The 19,853-nt window shown below is 36.4% G+C and overlaps 1 protein-coding gene across 1 annotated transcript; it reads right to left on the bottom strand.

Moving 5' to 3' along the window:
* On the bottom strand, positions 315-2,358 carry LOC109725447. Its single transcript, XM_020254638.1, has 2 exons — positions 1,258-2,358; positions 315-1,167 (listed from the first exon to the last, which is right to left on the bottom strand). Exons 1-2 carry the CDS (start codon positions 2,180-2,182, stop codon positions 695-697), a joined length of 1,398 nt encoding a protein of 465 aa, XP_020110227.1. The 5' UTR covers positions 2,183-2,358; the 3' UTR covers positions 315-694.

The raw sequence follows: 19,853 nt of genomic DNA, 5'->3' as shown, positions 1-19,853 counted from the left end.
AAATTAATGCCTAAACTAATAATGCCTGAATTAATGTAAAATTCATGCCTAAATTTGTGGAAGGGGAATCAATTTTTTTAGAAAATTTTGGGATGCTTGATTACGGAAATACTCTCCACATAAAGTTATATTTTAACCTGCTAAAGAGTAAAATGATACTTTTACTTTTTATTGATCATCGGTTAATATTTTTTTTTATTAATTATAATATTAAGTACGAAAATCATTTCTTTTTTCTATATGAAGTTGGTAAAAAGTAATTATTTTAATATGTTACACTTAATAATAATAATAGACATGAAGACAAAAACAACTAAAGAATGTTTGGCCAGTGCTGTATTTTCACATGCTCTTTACAGCAAGGAATACTAAACAGTATAAAATTACAAGAAGCATATATCAATTCCAATTTCTCAACCATCCTGACCTGCTCTTTCAGAAGAAAAAAAGAACCAAAAAAAAAAAAAAAAGTATATCAGCTGTATCCATGTCAGTCCCACCCCTATTCCTAATTACTAAACTATGCATCTTAGCGTGACAGTCTCTAAAATTAGTGGTTCCATCCCAAATTCTACCCTTAATCCAAAACAAACAATATACCGAATCATTCATTCAGTCCTAAATCAAATTACCGCGAATTTTCCCGCTTTCGCAATTCAATCGCGTTGCGAAACCACAGTCTCCAATTTGTCCTTCAATCTTTCAGTGAGATTTCGAAAAGATCGGACTCTGCATCGAAGTCGACTGCAGCGGCACCACCACCATTAGCAGCACTCTTCTGGCTCCTGTTTTTCGCGTTGTCGAGCCACCCTGAATCCACTCTGCCCATCGAGAACAGCTCCCCGCTGTCCTCGTACCCGATCGCCATCGAACCGTCTTCCCCGGAATTCGATCCGACGAAGCACGGGTTCGCGGTTCGGCGTGCATTGGCCGGCGAATACCTGAACTTGCTCTGCCCCAAGTTAACCGAAACCATCACGTCGACGTTGGTGGCCAAAACTGGGTACAGCGGGCTTGCGAACGCGTCCGAGTTGCAGCTGATCGCGTGCTTCAGCTGGGAGTCGACGGTGAAGAACACCTTCTTCTTGCTCGGCTCGAATCCGCAACCGATCACCCTGTTCACGCTCGCCCACCTCGACTTCTCGGACTCGGTAACCAATTTCATCCCTGGTACAAATCAAAACGTATGTTAAGTCTTTAGATGCGAACATGATCGAAAGCGTATGTTACTAATTCGCAGGAATGACTGTATGTTACCGTCGAGATACACCGCGCCGTCGGAGTGGAAACCGATGGATCGCGGGTACGTCCCGGGCAGCAAATTCACGGTCGGAGAATAACAAATCGAGAGTCCCAGCGATACAACCATAGGCTTATTATGCTTGCGTTGTTCCGCTTCAAATTCCTTGTCGATTCCGCCGCCGCTGCCGCCGCCGCGAAAATTGTGGCGATACATGGCAATAGAGTCGGATTCGTCGGCGGATGTTTGTCGGATCAGCTTCGCCTTGTCGCTCTGATCGGTGGAACGTTTGTCGGCGCGAGAGGACGGCGAGTACCGCGACTGCGAGTCGAGGTAGAGGATGGTGATCTCGAAGTAGGCTTCTTGCGGGAAGGGGGAGCCCGGCAATTGCGGCCCGGGGAGGGGGAGGCTCATCCGGAGGGAGCTGGCGCATCCGCTGCAGTCGTCGCTGCTCTTCTTCTTCCTGATCGCCGGATTGAGGCGGACTGTCTGGACGAACTCCGAGGACCCGGGCGGCACCTCCCAGGTCTTCCCCGGCCAGTCTGCCCAGTCGCAGGCGGCGGGCGTGAAGACGAAACGCGACCAGCCGTTCTCCGCTGCGTCGGCGACGAGCCGCGGGTGGTCGTCCCAGCGGAAAGGCGGCTGCTGCTGCTGCTGCTGCAGATTGATAGCAGAGTTTTCTTGATGCTGGCGGGGCAGACTGCGATGCTCGCGCAGGTGGTGGAAGCGGAGGCTTGCCCGGCTGCTTCTCGATTTAGACGGCACGTGGAGCTTCGGGAGCTTTGGTGATTTGCTGGCCGCGGCTTCGGCGAGCTGCGACGCGGGTGCGGGATTGAGTTGGTCGCGGCGGCGGCGGCGGCGGCAGCAGAAGAGGAGGCCGGAGAGGAGGACGATCGCGGCGACGGGGAGTAACCCCGCGAGGATCTTGATCCATAAGCTCATTCGTATAAAAGGGGGCTTGTTCGTGAAAATTTGATTAATAAAATTGATGAAGAAGGGGATTAATTGGATTAGATTTTAGTCTGAGAAGGACGGAGGAAGAAGTCTAAGTAGGCCGGCATAGCGTGGAATAATCGATTGGCCAAACCCGCGGGTAGTTGAAAATTAAATAGTGGAAGACAATGATAAATTTTTTTTTTTTTTTTTTTTTTTTTTTTTTTTCTTTAACATGGACCGTCTCAGGTGAACCGCAGTATTTAAAACTTGTCAAATTTTTATTAAGGCGTTTAAATTTAAGAGCCAGTTTGAGTGCCAGAACAAGTTAACAGGTAGAGATTTTAAATTTCTATCTCTACAAACATCCATTTATTAGAACAACATATTCCACCTGCAAAGTTAAATATCTTATCTTATATTAAAAGAATGTTCCGAAAGCTAAATATACGATACCATCACCTGTGTTTACCAATTATCACATGCTTTTGAGTAAATAAAAAGTTACGCGTCACAGTTTTTTGTTTCAGGTAAAAAAATTTGAAAAATGAAAACACTACTATTTTTTATAAAATCTAGAAGAAAAAATTTCAAAAAAAATTTATTTTTTGTAAAAATTAAATGAACGAAAAATATTTTTTTCAACCAGAAAAATATTTTCTGAAACATTATTTAGAAAATATTTTTCTGGTTGTTTCTATAACATTATTTTTGAAAGACACCGACCGTCCCTACAGTAAGTGGCAAAGGGCTTGATGGTTGGTACTCGAGATCTAAGTTCGAATCCTAGTTGATTCACATTTCCAGCAAAATTTATTTCTAAATGAAATAAGCGAAACAGATAGCATGCTACCTATCTTTCTCAAAAACATTATTTGAGAGACTAGACACCCCCTGAGGTGAGAAATGATGTAGTCACAATTAGTTCTATGATTTTTTTTTTTTTAATTTTTTTACGTTCGGTGTTAAATTGGAAAAATATTCATTAAGCTAACACCTTTGAGATTTTTATAAATCTCTTTATTAGATGAATCGTAACTCGGCCTAAAACCCTACTTTTTATTTAAAAGATCTTAAATCTCAACTTGTTAAACAGTTGAGTTTGTAAGATTCTAATAAATAAAAATATACAAAATTAATCTGAATTATGAGTCCTTTTGGATGAACTGTCCAACTTTTCGAAACTTTGATTTTACGGTATCCAACCATTCAATTTGTTTGATTTAAACCAGTCAATACTTAAAACTAAATTACTTACTTTAATTAAGTTATAGTTGAGAGATTTGTATGAATTATACTAATTAAAACCGTAAAAATAATAAAATTTTTTAAATTTTGAATTCAAAATGTCATTGATTGATTCAAATCAAATAATTAAAAGGTCAGATGTCGTAAAATTAAAATTTTAAAAAATTTGACAACTAACTTAGAAGGATTTATAGTTCAGATAATTTTTGTACGTTTTTACGATCTAAGTAATTGTTCCCTCCACACGTACGGTCCCGGCTATAAGTAGGGATGCAAATGGATCCGGGTTGGTGGAGCTCCGCCCTGATCCGCTCCGAATGGGGTGGTAAGTGGGAATAAAAAATATAAAAAAATATAACCCGCCCCGAATCCGCCCCGATCCGCCAAGTAAATGGAGCGGGAGGTGTGAGACTCTTTTCTTCCTTCAATCCGCCCCGATCCGTCAAAAATCCGGCTCCCACCCCGATCCGCCCCGAATGGAGCGGTAAGTGGGAGCCAAAAATAAAATGAAAAGTAACCCGCCCTGAATCCGCCCCGCCCCGATAAGAAATGGAGCGGGAGGTGGGGGAACTCTCCCGCCCCCGGATCCGTCCCGTTTGCATCCCTACTTATAAGGCTTGTAGATGCGGTTCTAGAGACTCTGGTGTATAGTTCATGGTCCATGCAATGATTTTCTAGGTGAAGGTGTTGAGTATTGGACTATACAAACGAGAATTTGTTTGGTGGAAATGTATATTAACTCCTCACCTATTGGCAATTCTGAAATGGCCTCCTCAATTTTAATTTTCCTATTAAGACTTTTTATTTTTAAATTTTTTAATTTGACTTGTTTTAGTTATTTAAAGTTTATCTTTTAATTTGATGACTCCGTTACTATTATTTATTGTTATCCTAAATTTATTTGCTAAAAAATAGTAAAAAATATTAAATTTGTTATGGATTTGATAGCTTCTCCTATTTAGTCCAAAACAATTATTCAATTGTAAACCACCATCATATGTTTAAAGAGTCAAAAAAGTAAAATTAAGGGAGTCATTTCAGAATCGACTACAGTTGTGGGGGTCTCCATGTACTTTTACCAACATTTTCGTTGCCATTTGTCAACTTATCACCATTTAATAAACGAAAGAGTGATTGGTGCTCTTTCCACATGTCAATTGAATAAAAAATCAGGAATAAAGTAAAGTGTACTTGTCAATATAATTTGATTGATTAACAACTTTTAGATATATAATAAAGTGGTATTTAATATTCTGTACTAATGTGGTTGTGTTTGTTTCTCATTTAAACTTGGATTGCATGTAGATTTAGTAGTAAAAAAATTGAAGGGATTATTGTAATAAGCCAACAAGTCTCCTACGTATCTTTTGTAGTCTAATTTAAAGGAGAAGCATCACGTGCATATATATATATTTCGGCTACTATATTCTTATTAGTATAGGCTCTTTAAACTCATAAATTTTCGACCGTTAGATCTACTCTAACCATTTTCACCCGTTAGATCATACTATTTAACTAACCACCACTTAACTCTATGGGACCACTATTAAATTAACTGGGGACTACTATAATCCTAACCGCACATCCCTTCATCCAACAGTCAAAAACTTATCAGTATAAAGAGTTTTATATATGTAGAGTCCAGCTACTATACTCTTATGAGTACGATTGTTCTCGTACTCATAAATTATTTTCGACAATAAAGCTTCCAAATCGACGATCTGTACCATTAAATATTATTTAGAGCATTTAAAATTTCTAAGAATCAAATCTCTTAATTTTTTCGACATCATTTACCTGACGATCAAAAGTTCACAAAATTGACAATTTTAATGGAAGATGTGATGCGTTTGTGAATTTAACGGTGTAAAACAATCCAAATATGATGGAATTTTTATAAAAATTTTTTGTCACTATTTAGAGTAAGATCAGTACTTCTGATCTTAAATTCAAGTCTTTTATCATCATTTTTTATGAGATTTTTATTTTCAGCTGTTCATTTTTAGATTACTCGCTTGATAGGTAAATGATACCGAAAAATAATAAATTTAGTTTCCAAATACTTTCAATAGTATAAATCAAGTCTAACGAATCCGATCGTCGATTTGGAAGCAGTATCATTGAAAACAACTTGGTAGCACGGAGGCCTCCGTGCTACTGATAGTATACCAGCCTCGCTATATATATATATATATATATATATATATATATATATAGAGAGAGAGAGAGAGAGAGAGAGAGAGAGAGAGAGAGAGAGAGAGAGAGAGAGGCTATCTTCTGGAACTACGGAGCCCTTCGTGTTTTTAGGTCGTTTTCGATGTTGCGACTTTCGAATCGTCGATCGGCTTCGTTAAACTTGATCTAGAGTATTTGAAGTACTTAGAAAATAAATTTTATGATTTTTCGATATCATTTGCCTAGTGATCGAAGGGACTCAAAATCAATAATTTTAATGGCCGTGGTGAGCCGTTTGCAAGTTTAATGGTGTAGAAATATTCAAATCATGTGAAATTTTGATAGAAAATTCTTTATACTATATAAAACAAGATCAATATCTTTGATCTAAAATTTTAATGTCATATTATCACATTTTGTAAGATTTTTATTTTCAGCCGTTGATTTTGAGCCCCTTAGTTCACTAGGCAAATGATATCGAAAAATTGCAAAATTTATTTTCTAAATACTTCAAATACTTTAGATCAAGTTTAACGGAGCCGATCGACAATTCGAAAGTCGCAACTTAAAAAACGATCTGAAAGCACGGAAGGCTCTGTGCTTCCAGAAGCATAGTAGCCTCACTCACTCTCTCTCTCTCTCTCTCTCTATATATATATATGAGCTAGAATACTTTTACAAGTATCACCCTCATGGTGCTATTAGGTTTTTAGCCATTGGATCTACTTCTTGATTACTAATAACCCTTGGATCAAATACTATTCCACCTACCACCATCATCTCAGTCTCACATCTCTCCATCCAATGGCTAAAAACTCAAAAGCACCACCCCCATGGTGCTTTTGAGAGTATTCTAGCTCAACTATATATATATATATGTATATTGTCTGGCTACTAACTATATTCATACGTTTTCGGCCGTTAAACCTACTTCTTTGACTATTTCCATCCGTTGGATCATACTACTTAACAAACCATCCACTCAACCTTAGGGAATTATTATTATTCTAACCGCATATCTCTTTATCAAACGGTCGAAAATTTATAATTATAAAGAGACCTATACTTATAAGAGTATATATATATATAGAGAGAGAGAGAGAGAGAGAGAGAGAGAGAGAAAGAGAGAGAGAGAGAGAGAGAGAGTCCGGCTGTGATACTATTGATAGTACCAAGTGCTTGGTGCTACCGAGTTTTTTACCATTAGATTTAACTCTTTGGCTATTTTCATCCGTTAGATTATACTATTCAACCAACAATTTACTTAACCCCAGAGAACCCATATCATCTTAATCGTACATTCTTTTATGCAAGGGTCGAAAACCTATAATAGCGTAAGTGTTTGGGAGTGATCCTTTAGGATTGAGTGATGGTTGGTTAAATAGTATGATCTAACAGATAAAAATGATCAAAGGAATACGTATAACAGAGAAAAAGTCGATAGTATCAAGCGCTTGGTACTATCGATGGTATAGTAATCAGACTCTATCGATAGTATAATCTAACATGTGCAAAATTGCTTATTATTTATTTTTTTTTATTTTTTATAATTTTAGTCGTTCGTTGATGCGTACATCCGTAGAGTATTATTCACAGCTATCGTAAGCACCAATAAATTAACAAAGTAATTGCATTAGTTTGGCCTTTTTCTTTTATTGGTTTTTACATATATATATATATATATATATACACGTTACAAATATATAAAATCGTGCAAATAGTATTGTAAATTTGGTATCAGTACTATCCATGCACATCTAAAAATTATGTTTATTCGAGTGCACGCGGAGTTGTACTTCAGATAATTTGAAAGAAGCATGCGCGTAAATAAATAAAGTTTCCAAGATGAACTGGCACATATCAAGTTGAAGTTGCTTTTACACAATTTTACATGTCTGTGGGGGTATATATGCAATACATTCTCTCTCTCTCTCTCTCCCTCCCTCTCTCTTTCTCTCTCTATATATATAGTCTCGCTATTGCACTTTTAAAAGTACTAAATATTTGGTGCTTGTAAGTTTTCTAACATTAGTGCCGTGAGCCGAATTCTCCAACCGTTGACCCGGTCAAAGGTCTCCTTAAGGATGCGTGCAGGGAATTGATTTGGCTTCACGTGGTGACCCTCGAAATCTGTGGCCTTCGACTGATCAAGCGATTCGACTGATGAGGGATCGGATCAGCCGAATTCGTATTTTTTAACTACAAGATCAGTTCGGCTGAATGAGCCGAATATGGTATTGCACAAAATTTTGGGTCGGTTGAGGAGCCGAATGCCTTTATATATTAAAACTAAATTTGAAAAACTCGTACAAAAAGAGTGTGTTCGTACGACATATAAACAGATTCCAGAAATCTAACTTAAAACCTACTCTTAAGAAAAACAGTAAATGCGGGAAATAAAAAGATTACAAGTAGACTACTAGTAATGTAAGGAAAATGCGTAGAAATTGAAAAGTGGTCTTTTGTTCACTTACCCCTCTTTCAGGCGCTACCCGTCTATTTATACTTCGCGTATTGTTATTCAGTTATTTACACGATAGGCCACTTTCCTAATTTCGTAGGCCACTATAGGTCGATCTCAACAGCTCAAACCACCTGTGGTTGGTTACTATTTGTTTTTTGCTCCCGATGCGCCAAATGTCATTTATTTCTAGCTTTCGAGCTCCTGGCTATGCCGTGCACCGGTTCACCACGTAGCGCTTCTCTATTGGCACCAATAATTACCCCCTCGACAGCTTCCGAACAGACGATTCGGCAGCTGACGTAATCTTTTCTAAAGGTGCGAGTTTCGAAATCATTCTTTTAAATTGCCTTGTACTATCTCCCTCTCATGGTCTCGGCCAGGGTTGAATGCCGAGTTTATTAACTAATTTCCAACCGAGGAATTCGATGTCACCCTCGGCCATTGTTTCAAATTCAGGTTCAGGTCTCGCCCTAGCTTGCTGTTGTTAGTTTAGCCGATATCCTGAAAAATTTTGTTGGGAGCCGAAGGGTTTTGTAGGATAACTCTTTCAGTTATTTCGGTTCTCATTTCGTCGATTATGATAATCATTTAATACCTTTTGTATTAAGAAGTTTCTTTTGTCTTTCACGGAATCAACTTCCTGTTCGGAATTATTGGAGCCTTCTTCCGAACCATCTTCCAAATCTTTCTCCTCCTCGGGTATGTCTGCCCATTCTTCGGGAAATGCCATGAACTCCTTCTATTTCCCACACAATTTCTTTTCATGGATAATCGCCTCCCAATCTTGTCTCATCATTTCGGCCTTGCGCCGTATAAATAGCCACAATATCCTCTTGGTGTAAGCAATGGCTTTATCTGTCTTCCTATTTGCAGGAGCTTTTCCTTTGAGATCTACCATATTAACCTGGGAAGGAAATTGAATTTTTATCAACTTCCATATTTTTGGTTTCTTGGTCGGCAAATATGAGCCAAGACTTATTTATTTCTTTTTGAATCTGCCTTTTAAAAGCAGTACAATCATTCGTCCTATGGCTCCATGAATGGTGCCATTTATATATCTCCTCCTCTTCAATTCTTCTCCAAGGGGTATCGTTTGACCCTCTTGGAGTTGAATTCTTCTATCTTTTAATAACCGATCTAAAATTAAATTGGTCTTCGAGACGTCAAAAGAATAAGTATATGCCGCCACTCGTGCTTTTGCTTCACTACTTTTAGCTGGTCTGAGCAAAGCACATTTATATGGCTGACGATTTTTTACCATCTTAGTTGCATATATTTTGGCTTCGTCAGCCGAATCTTCTATTTCATTAGATGTATTCGACTCATCTTAAGCCAAATATTCTTCAACAAAGGAGATATTTTTCTCCTTTCCCTTATTCCAATCTTTGTTTCGGTTCCATCTCGACCTATTTCATTATTGCTTTTTCTAAATTGCTCATATTGAGCAACTTTAACTCCTAAATCAAATAGATTTGAAAAGTATTTATCCTCAAAATGATCTTTTATCTTAAAATGCAAACCATTGAATGCCATTTTGGCAAACTCTGGCTCTGGCATTCTAACAAACCAACGGCTTCTCGCCGTTTTAAATCGGTTTCGATATTTTTCAACCGATTCTCCTAACTTTTGTTGAAATTGAGCTAAATCAACAACCAAAAGCTCAGATTCAACCGAAAGCTCAGGTTTCGATCTATAGAACTGTTCATAAAATTTTCTTTCCAATTCATCCCAATCTCGGACTGAATTGGCTGGTAGACTCGTACACCAATTAAATGCAGTCTTGGTTAATAAAGTATTAAATAATCTAAGTTTTAGGAAAGGATCTGCGGTAGCCTCGCTACACTGGGCCGTAAATTGTGCGATGTGCTCAACCGTATTTTCGGTTCGTTGCTAAAAAATTTATCAAATTTCGACATTTTTCAATTTGCCCGGTAAGGATGTTCTGCATTTATATTTGCGGAATAAGGGGATCGAAACACAGGTTGCATTGCTGGCCTGGCCCCTACTTTGAAGGTATTCCGGATGGCTTCCTGGATCTGAGCATACAGCTCATTATTATTCCCTTGTAGGGGAATCGAAACTTGTGCTTGAGCTGGATTCGGCCCTGGAGGAAGTCCATAATTCTGTATTGCAAGATTCGCTCCCTGCATAGCATTAGAGGCTTGCCCATACATTTTGGGGCTGATATGCTGTTAATGGTGGCGGAGGAGGTAATTCCTATGCTACTTCGGGCTGTTGACCGGCATTTAAAGTAGCTGGTCTATATACAGCCTGAAAGGATGCCCCCGGTGTTGGGGCTGAGTGTTTGCCAGCGTCACAGAATTTTGTAACACCGGTGTACCGACAGGTCCTTGTAGACCTACCGTAGGTTATTTATTTCGTGTTAATAATTGTCCGATTCGGGCAATGTTCTCATTAGAAGCCGTTATTGCGGCTAGAACTGCATCTAAACAAGCAGTACTTCTGTGACTATTTTGGTCCAAAACTTGTAAGACCGGTGTCATCTGTCCGAGCGCTTGAGCCAAACTTGGCTCTTGCTGATCTGATTGACCACTAGTCTCATCGTCGACTAGCAAGACTGCATGATGCTCTATCGCATTATCGATATTACTAGCATGGTCGTTCGCCGAGTTGCATGGAATGACCCTATTATGAAGATTCATGGCATTATCATCAGCCATTATGAGTAATATAAATTTACCTACAAAGAGATCCCACCGGGCGTGCCAAAAATTGCTACGAGCCGAATTCTCCAACCATTGACCTGGTCAAAGGTTTCCCCAAGGATGTGTGCAGGGAATTGATACGGCTTCACGTGGTGACCCTTGAAGTCTGCGCCCTTTAACTGATCAAGCGATTTGGCTGATGAGGGATCGGATTAGCTGAGTTCGTACTCTTTAACTATAGGATCAGCTCGGCTGAATGAGATGAATAAAGTATTGCACAATATTTTGGGTCGGCTGAGGAGCCGAATGGCCTTTATATATTAAAACTAAATTTGAAAAACTCATACAAAAAGAGTTGCTCGTACGGCATACAGACTCTACAAATCTAACTTAAAGCTTACTCCTAAGAAAGACAAAGGTCTCCCTAAGGATGCGTGCAGAGAATTGATACGGCTTCATGTGGTGACCCTCGAAGTCTGCACCCTTCGACCGATCAAGTGATTCGGCTGATGAGGGATCGGATCAGCCGAGTTCGTACTCTTTAACTACAAGATCAGATTGGTTGAATGAGCCGAATAAGGTATTGCACAATATTTTGGGTCAGTTGAGGAGCCGAATGGCCTTTAAATATTAAAAGTAAATTTGGAAAACTCGTAGAAAAAGAGTGTGCCCGTACGACATACAGATTCCAAAAATCTAACCTAAAGCCTACTCCTAAGAAAGACAGTAAATGAGAGAAAGGAAAAGATTACAAGTAGACTACTCCTAATAATGCAAGGAAAATGCATAGAAATTGAAAAGTGGTATTCTGTTCGCTCGGAAAAAGACTCCTCTTCCAGGCACTACCTGCCTATTTATACTGTGCGCATTGTTATTCAGTTATTACACGATCGGCCACTTCCCTAATTTCGTGGGCCACTATAGGCCGATCTCAACCGCTCAAACCACTCCAGAAATTCTTCCATACCCTCCAAAATATTGTAAACTTACATTGGGAAATATCATGATTGTAAACTTACATTGGGAAATATCATGAGTGTCCTTGTATATAGATGAGAGAGCCTAGGGGTCTATTATTCCGTGAGAAAGAGAAATGTTTATATATATTTTTTTAAAAGATAGGTAGCATGTTACCCGCTTTATTTATTTCATTTAGAAATAAACTTAACTGGAAATGTTAATCAACTAGAATTCGAATTTGAGACCTCGGGTACCAACCACCAAGCTCTTTGCCACTTGCGCTAGGGACGGTCGGTAGAGAAATGTTTTATTTCCACTAAAAAATGGGTCTATTGGCGGACCTAAATTCGAAATACGTGTTTTTCTATATCGTAATGTCTATTAAGTCATGCCATGTACAACATAATTTTATCAAAAATACTATTTTACATTCCATGTAGGGTCGACATCTTATACTCTCTCACTCAATAATTTAAAAATACTATTAAATTTTTAGTAAACATTTAAAATTGATATGATTAGCGAGTTAATCATAGTCATAGGAAGCCTACACTGTATCTCACACCAGATTATAGGTTTATAGGTAGCATTGCTTTGATGGAAATATGCCATGGCACACCGATAGATGTAAAACTTACATCCTAGCTTTTTTATGACTCACATTTACTCACTTCGATAATATGTAAGATGTGCACTCCTAAATAGGAATATCAATGAACAAGAATAGTCGAAGTTATATCCGAAGTTAGGTTTGTCCGATGCTAAATGAATATGGTTTCAAATATGATTATAAAAAAATAAAAATTCAGTTTTGGATGAATTTTGTCTGTATCCGAACCAAATTCAAACCCGATCTAAACTCGAAAAGATTTTACATTATATACTATATATGAATATTTGATATTATATTTGAATTATATTTTAAAAATTTAAACTTTATTATAATATGTTTTGAAATATGATTCGGGTTTGGATTTGGGTTTCTGGTTTTTGATTAGGTTTAATTTTTTTTATGGATTTTCTGTTAGATTTAGGTTGAGTTTGGACTTTGATTTTTATTGTCGAATTTAGATTTGAATTTGCAGAATTTTGCTCTGAAATTGACTTGTTAATATGCCGACTCTTATATGGGCCTTAAAGATAGCAATTTCTGTTTGTTCACCATTCTCTCGAATCTTGACGGAGAGACTAAGGACCACCTTGATTCCTTCTTTTATAACGATTGTGATTTGAAGATTCTAAACATCAACAATTGTAGTGTTTTAGACCTTAACAAATAGGCAAGATTACAGTGCGAGTTATTGGTCAGCATGTTTTTGGAACATTAGACTAAGTTGGAACTAATTTGTGCAAAATTAGCGTGAAATCACAGCCGAGAATTAGATTCTATACGAATATGACTAAATCTTGACTTTTCGGACATCAGAAACATCAATTTTGGTTAAAATTGCAATATTTGATACATTGAGAACCATTTAGCATTTCGTTACTTTATAGTAGATGATAAAAGGCTTCCGTCCTGTCCAGGTCTGAACCGGAAACCACGACATCTTCTTCTTCTTCCTCTTCCTTCACGTGTTTTTTTTTTTTTTTTTTTTTTTGAGAGAGATAGGTAGCACGTTATCCGCTTCGTTTATTTCATTTAGAAATAAACTTAGCTAGAAATGTGAATCAACTAGGATTCGAACTTGGGTCTTGGATACCAACCACCAAGCCCTTTGCCACTTGCTCTAGGGACGGCCGATCTTCTTCCTTCACGTGTTAAAGAGAGAAAAATAAGGAGAGAGAGAGGTAATATGAGGAGCCGATCAACGACGCGTGCGCACGATTTTTCCGGCACATAGGATTGGAGGTTGGTATGAAAATATTAAATTTTATTGATTGGGATTTTCGAGGCCTAACTTTTTTGATGCTTTTAGGAGTAGAATTTTGATAGAATATTTGGCAGATTTGGATCTACAAGTTGGATTTATGCATAATTTTAGGAGCCAGATTTTGGATTTTTGCGTTGCGTTTTCGTGTTGGATTCCTGTCGCTGTTCGCTGTCGTACGGTTGAGGAGGCCGCAACAGAATACGTGACATACCAATTGGGTTTTGTGATCTAGATGGGTTTCATATCATCGAAAATAGCATATTTCCCTCTATGTCTACGGGCCACGTATTGTTGTGTATGCTTGGTTGATTTGGGATAGTGACAGTAGGAGGGCTTATGGTCATGCATGCTTGGGCTATTATATTAGTTGTTCCTTTATCATTCCTTATTCTAATATTTATGTATCTGGTAGCGTGTGGGTATATGAAGATTGTTGATATTTTCACTACTTCAGATTATGCCTAGAGTATGTCAATGGTAAATTACAAAATACGCTATGGATTGTATTTTTCATCAGGGACAGTTAGATTTACTATAACAGAATTAGGTTATAGAGACACATGTTTGGGACACTTTTGAGTAAGTGTCCCATTTATGCTAAAACTTAAAAAAACATCTACTTATGCCTAAATATAAAGCCCAATCCAACCAAAAATAAAAGATTACTCTACTCAATCCACCACACCCAGTCCATTTGATCCGATTACAAACAGAAAAGAAAAAAAAAAAAGAAAAATCAATTACCAACTTTTCTTCTTTCTTCACTTAATCCACTGAAATTCTAGACGAAGAGCCTTTCCTGTCGTCCTCCTCCGCCACCGCAGCCAATGAGATAGAGTCTCGGCAGTTGCTAAATGCTTAAATAAGTATTGATAAATTAGCAGCACTCTTTTAGGTTATAGGGACACTCTTTAACTGTCACTATATACCTAGCGACCCCACATATAGCAACACTTTTTAAAAGTGTCGGTAATTTTAGCTAGCAGCACTTTTTTGACATGTACCTACATTTAAAAGTGTCGCTATAGACCGCTTTTATTGTAGTGATTGTAATTGATGTTTAGATGTTTTATGATTGTGCCTGGGGCACCGAGACAGTATATTGTGATTTCTTTGATCATCGCATTGGACTATAATCTGCAGAGCCACATTGAGTTTAATAGTGACTTGCGCTATGATACTCGCTAGGGGTCGCTCCTCTCGACTGCCGCTCCGGATGTTGGCTAGCGATATAGCAGAGATAGTAGCCTACATATTGACGATGTATCTAGGACAGTATGTGTGAGATACCCTTTTTGGTGTATAAAGGATGTCATATTATGTCTAAATGAGAATGTAATGTTTCATATGTGAACATGTGATGTAATAGATAGCTTTATTTCTTTCGCATCTGTGTATATCTCTTGCAAATGTTTGGTTGCTAATATTTCTCGTGTCTGTTTCGCGCCCGAACTGTCCAAATTGGCGGTGTCGGGTCGTGACAATATGGACCGATGAGTAGGCCAGCAGAAGTTTGATCGAACTGCTGAGTCGGTCATTATTATTGGGTGATATCGTATTTCGTTATCAGTATTATAGTTGGCATATATATTAATTAGGGTTAATTGCATACATCTCCTTATAAACATAGCGAATAGCAAATATATTGTCACACCCCAATAATCCTATATCAGATAGGAATGGAAATGTGATTGGATATATAAAAGACATAAAAGATATAGACGTTAGTAATAATAACTAAGCTTAAGCATTTGGGGTCGGTATTTGGGCCCAACGAGTTTTTATTGCTAGTGCGCTGGGTCGTTACATTTGGTATCAGAGCCAGTTCCTGAAAATGTGTGGTGAGCCTCGGCTGAGTCAGGATCTGAAAGACAAGATGATAGGCTATACCGGAGTCTGAATGACATGGTGACCGGCTATGCCAGGGTCTAGATAACAAGGCTAGTGAGATGCCGGAAATGTGTGGCGAGTCTCGGCTGAGCCAGGATCTGAAAGACAAGATGATAGGCTATACCGGAATATGAATGACAAGTTGACCGGCTATGCCAGGGTCTGAATGACAAGGCTAGCGAGACGAGTTTCACATCGCCTGGTAATTTTGGGAGACAGACCCCAATAATCCCATATCGGATAGGAATGTGGATACGATTTGGTATATAAGAGATTTAGATAATAACTGGGTTTAAACATTTTGGGCCAGTGTTTTGGTCCAATGAGTTATTGTTGCTAGTGGGCTGGGTCGTTACATATACCCTACAAAGTTTAACTTTTAACTCTTTTCCTTGCAAAAGTCCAGTAATATGCATATTTGTTCCACTGATTTGTTCCTGTTAAAAAACCATTTATTTTTCAACAATAGATAAGTGAAATGTCAAATTTCCCATCATAAATATGTCCCTCTAAGTGCCCCAACTGCTATAATCTTGCAGAAATATTCTCCCAAAAATTTTCAATGATCACCTTCTTCCTCATCTTCTTCCTCTTTAAAACTCAAACCAATCCACCATTATTATAATCTTTTTTCTCACTCTTTTTTTTTTGAGCAAAATAAGAAAAAATCAAAAAGAAAATTGAATGGGAAAGCAAAACACGTTCAATATGGGCGAAACAACATGTGTCATGGATGAATGGGGATAGAGAAATTCCAATTACAGGTTTAAAACTAGCATAAAGGAGAGAGAGAAAAAAGAAGAGGAAAGAGGAAGAAGAAAATGAGTTTCCATCGCTAGAGTTTTGATTGAGAGAAAAAGATATAATATAAGAGAGGTAAAAATGTTAATTGACCTTATTGACTAATCAGGGTTAAGTATTTTACCTATGGTATTTTTTCTAACGGATCCTAATGGTAGGGGTATATTTAAAAATATTAGGACTTTTTCAAGAATAATATAAGAAAATTAAATTTTGTAAAGATATATTTGCAATTTGCTATGTTTACAAGGAGTTGTATGCAATTAGCCTTATTAATTATTTACAATTTCATAACCTTATCTGTTTAGAGGCATAAAAGATTTTATAGTTATCCAGTTTTGTACGTCATTTCTTTTTATTGTTATGTTATTCTCTATTTCTACCTTTAATAGACTTAGTGGGTGGCCGTGGTTGTCGCCGACTGTACCTACTAAACACTACTGTTTAGTAGTTTTCATGCCCTCTTATAATTTACTTTTCTTTGCCCTCAATGCTGGTATCAAGTCGAGGTAAGGGGATCGTGCAATAATTAGCATCTCCTACCTGCATATATGAGCGATAAAGGAGGACTGTCAACTAGTAGTTTAGCTTTTAGGTATAATACTGTACATTAGAACTGGCGAGGGCAGAGTATGATTGCACATACAATGATAGTTGATAAATTGAGTTTTATATTCAGACACAAGTTTAGTTGTGGACTCTTAGGAATTGTTGTATGCTAGTTGTAGACTTCTAGGTTTGCTACAAGTTTTGTTGGATGCTTTTGTATGTGCAGGAAATTTTGTACATACGGCGAATGAGGTCTCCGATCGAGGGCTCCCGCTGTGGGTCACAACAATTTTATAAATATGGTTAGAATATGTTGAATCATTATATTTCTTTTTAATGTACATATGAAAATTTTTTTTTCTCTAAGGGCATGTTTGGTTGCCTGAAAGTGGGCGAAATGAAAAAAGTCACTTTTGCAAAAGTGACTTTTCAATTCGATTATTTAGTTGACTATAAAGTAAAATACTAAAACTATAGTTTTGTAATGTTAGTATTAAATTATATATAAAGAGATAAAAACATAAACAAACGGCTTATAGTTACAATTTAAATTGAAAATTTAAATTTAAATTTATATTTAAAATTCAAAATTCAAAATTTTAATTTACACTTAATTCTGACTTGAATTTATAATTAAAATTTAAAGATATAAATTAAATTTACAATTTGAATTTAAAGTTAAATTATAACTCATAACTGAAATTAAATTTTAAAACAAAAGTTCAACATAGAAATTACATTTATATAACTTTGAATTTGAATTTATAAATTGAATCATATTTTAATTTGCTCTTTGATCTTAAATTTTGAATTCAAAAATGAATTAACAAGTTGAATTAATATTTAAATTTAAATTAAAATTTGAGTTTAAATCACAATTCAAATTGAACATTTGAGTTCATAATTCGAATTCAAAGTTCAAACTGAAACTCATTATTGAAATTAAATGTAAATAGAAAATTTGTGAATTTGAATTTCAACTTAAAAATTTAACTTTTCATTCCAATTTCAGTGAATAATTTAAATTTATAGTTGGAACAATTTAAATTCAAAGTTCAAATTGAAACTCTTAGCTAAAAATAATTTGATTTAAATTTAAGTTTAAATTAAAATTCTAGAATTCAAATTAATTTAAAATTAAAAATTTAAAAAATTAAATGAAAATATAAATTCGCAAATTTGAATTTAAAAATTTATGTTAAATTTGAACTTACAAATAAAATTCAGAATGTGATCATAATTTTAATCAAAATATAAAGTAAAATTCAAATTATAAAAATAAATTTAAAGATTAAAGTTAAGATCAAATATAACCTCATAGCTAAGTTCTTTATTTTTGGTAATTTTTGAATTTTTTTAGTCGAAGTCAAAATAATGAGATTTAGTTATAACTCACGCTATCAACTCACTTTTATAAAATTGCCGATAAGATATTACTTTCTAAAAGTGTCACTTTCGGTGCTTTATTTTTGGCTAACCAAATATGTCCTAATCATAATTAGATTATCCTAAATTAGAAAAAAATAATCAAATTCATGTTACCCACATTGCAACGTACTCTTTTAACCAGTCTTTGATTTGACAAATTGTACCGAGGGTGAAAGTGGAGAGAGTAATTGATCTCTCTCTCTCTCTCTCTCTCTCTCTCTCTCTGCTTCAATTATTGAATACATNCCGCATATTGTTTAGGCAACCAATATGCTGTTGTCTGAATATGCGGCCGCATATTCGGACCACAACATATGTGACCGCATAGACAACATATGCTACCACATATTGGTTAAAGCCCATACAATTTGTTTGTGGATATTGGATCTAGCTTTAGCCATATTCATACCAATATCCACTTGAGATCAAACTAACACGATTTGAAGGAGAAAGAAGAATAAACATTAGTTATTCCTGTATAATGATTATATATGTAAGTGTCCGCGTATACTTTATAATTGGTATATGTCATTAGATATTTAATTATATTGATTCATTGGATAATAAACATTGCGGATAACCACTTATGTAAAAAATTCATACTCATCATGCGTTTTTAGCTAAAGTTTAGTAGATCTATTTATTTCTAACATGAGGAGAAGAATTATATATTTTTTTGCAATTATATGTATGTGTGTATGTATCTACACACACACACACACACACACACACACATATATATATATATAGAGAGAGAGAGAGAGAGAGAGAGGGAGAGATAGTAGAGCTAGCTCTACTCTATATATATATATATACATATATATATATATAGAGAGAGAGAGAGAGAGAGAGGGAGAGATAGTAGAGCTAGAATACTTGTAAAAGTATCACCCAATATATATATATATAGAGAAAGAGAAAGAGTAGAGCTAGAATACTTGTAAAAGTATCACCCAAGTGATACTTGTGTGGTTTTAGCCCTTGGATGGAGAGATGTGAGGTTGAGATGATGGTGATAGGTGGTGGTAGGTGGAATAGTGTTTGATCCAAGGACTATTAGTAATCAAAAAGTAGATCCAATGGCTAAAAACACACAAGTATCACTTGGGTGATACTTGTAAAAGTATTCTAGCCCTACTATATATATATATATATATATATGTTTTCAATAATTGAAGCAAAGAGAGAGAGAGAGAGAGTTCGGCTACTATATTTTTATGAGTATTGACGGTCTTATATTCATAAGTTTTTGGCCCTTAGATTTATTTCGTTGATCATTTCCATCCGTTAGATCATACTATTCAACCAACTACCAACTCAACCCCAGGGGATCACCATCATTCTAAATGGGGACCACCATCATCCTAACCACACATCCTATCAAACAACGGTTAAAAATTTATGAGTATAATGGGGCCTATACTCGAGCGCAAGCTGAGCTATAAACCGAACGAGCTCGAGCTGAGCTTTAATTTACTCGGCTCGAACTTGTTTTTTTTCCGAACTTTAAGTAAAGTTCGCCTCGAACTCATAATGAGCCGAGCAAGCTTAATCCGAGCTTTTCGAGCTTTTCGAGATTATATATATATATATATATATATATATATATATATATATATATATAT

Source organism: Ananas comosus, linkage group 20, assembly GCF_001540865.1.
Source record: "Ananas comosus cultivar F153 linkage group 20, ASM154086v1, whole genome shotgun sequence".
In the NCBI taxonomy this organism is placed as follows: Eukaryota; Viridiplantae; Streptophyta; class Magnoliopsida; order Poales; family Bromeliaceae; genus Ananas; species Ananas comosus.
The sequence above is the reverse complement of the archived record's forward strand: the minus strand, read 5'-3'. Positions and strand labels throughout refer to the sequence as shown.

Coding starts and splice junctions, on each gene's coding strand:
- LOC109725447 (XM_020254638.1), bottom strand. CDS start 2,182: ATGAGCTTATGGATCAAGATCCTCGCGGGGTTACTCCCCGTCGCCGCG. Junction 1,168..1,257: donor CGGCGCGGTGTATCTCGACG/GTAACATACAGT, acceptor GATTTGTACCAG/GGATGAAATTGGTTACCGAG.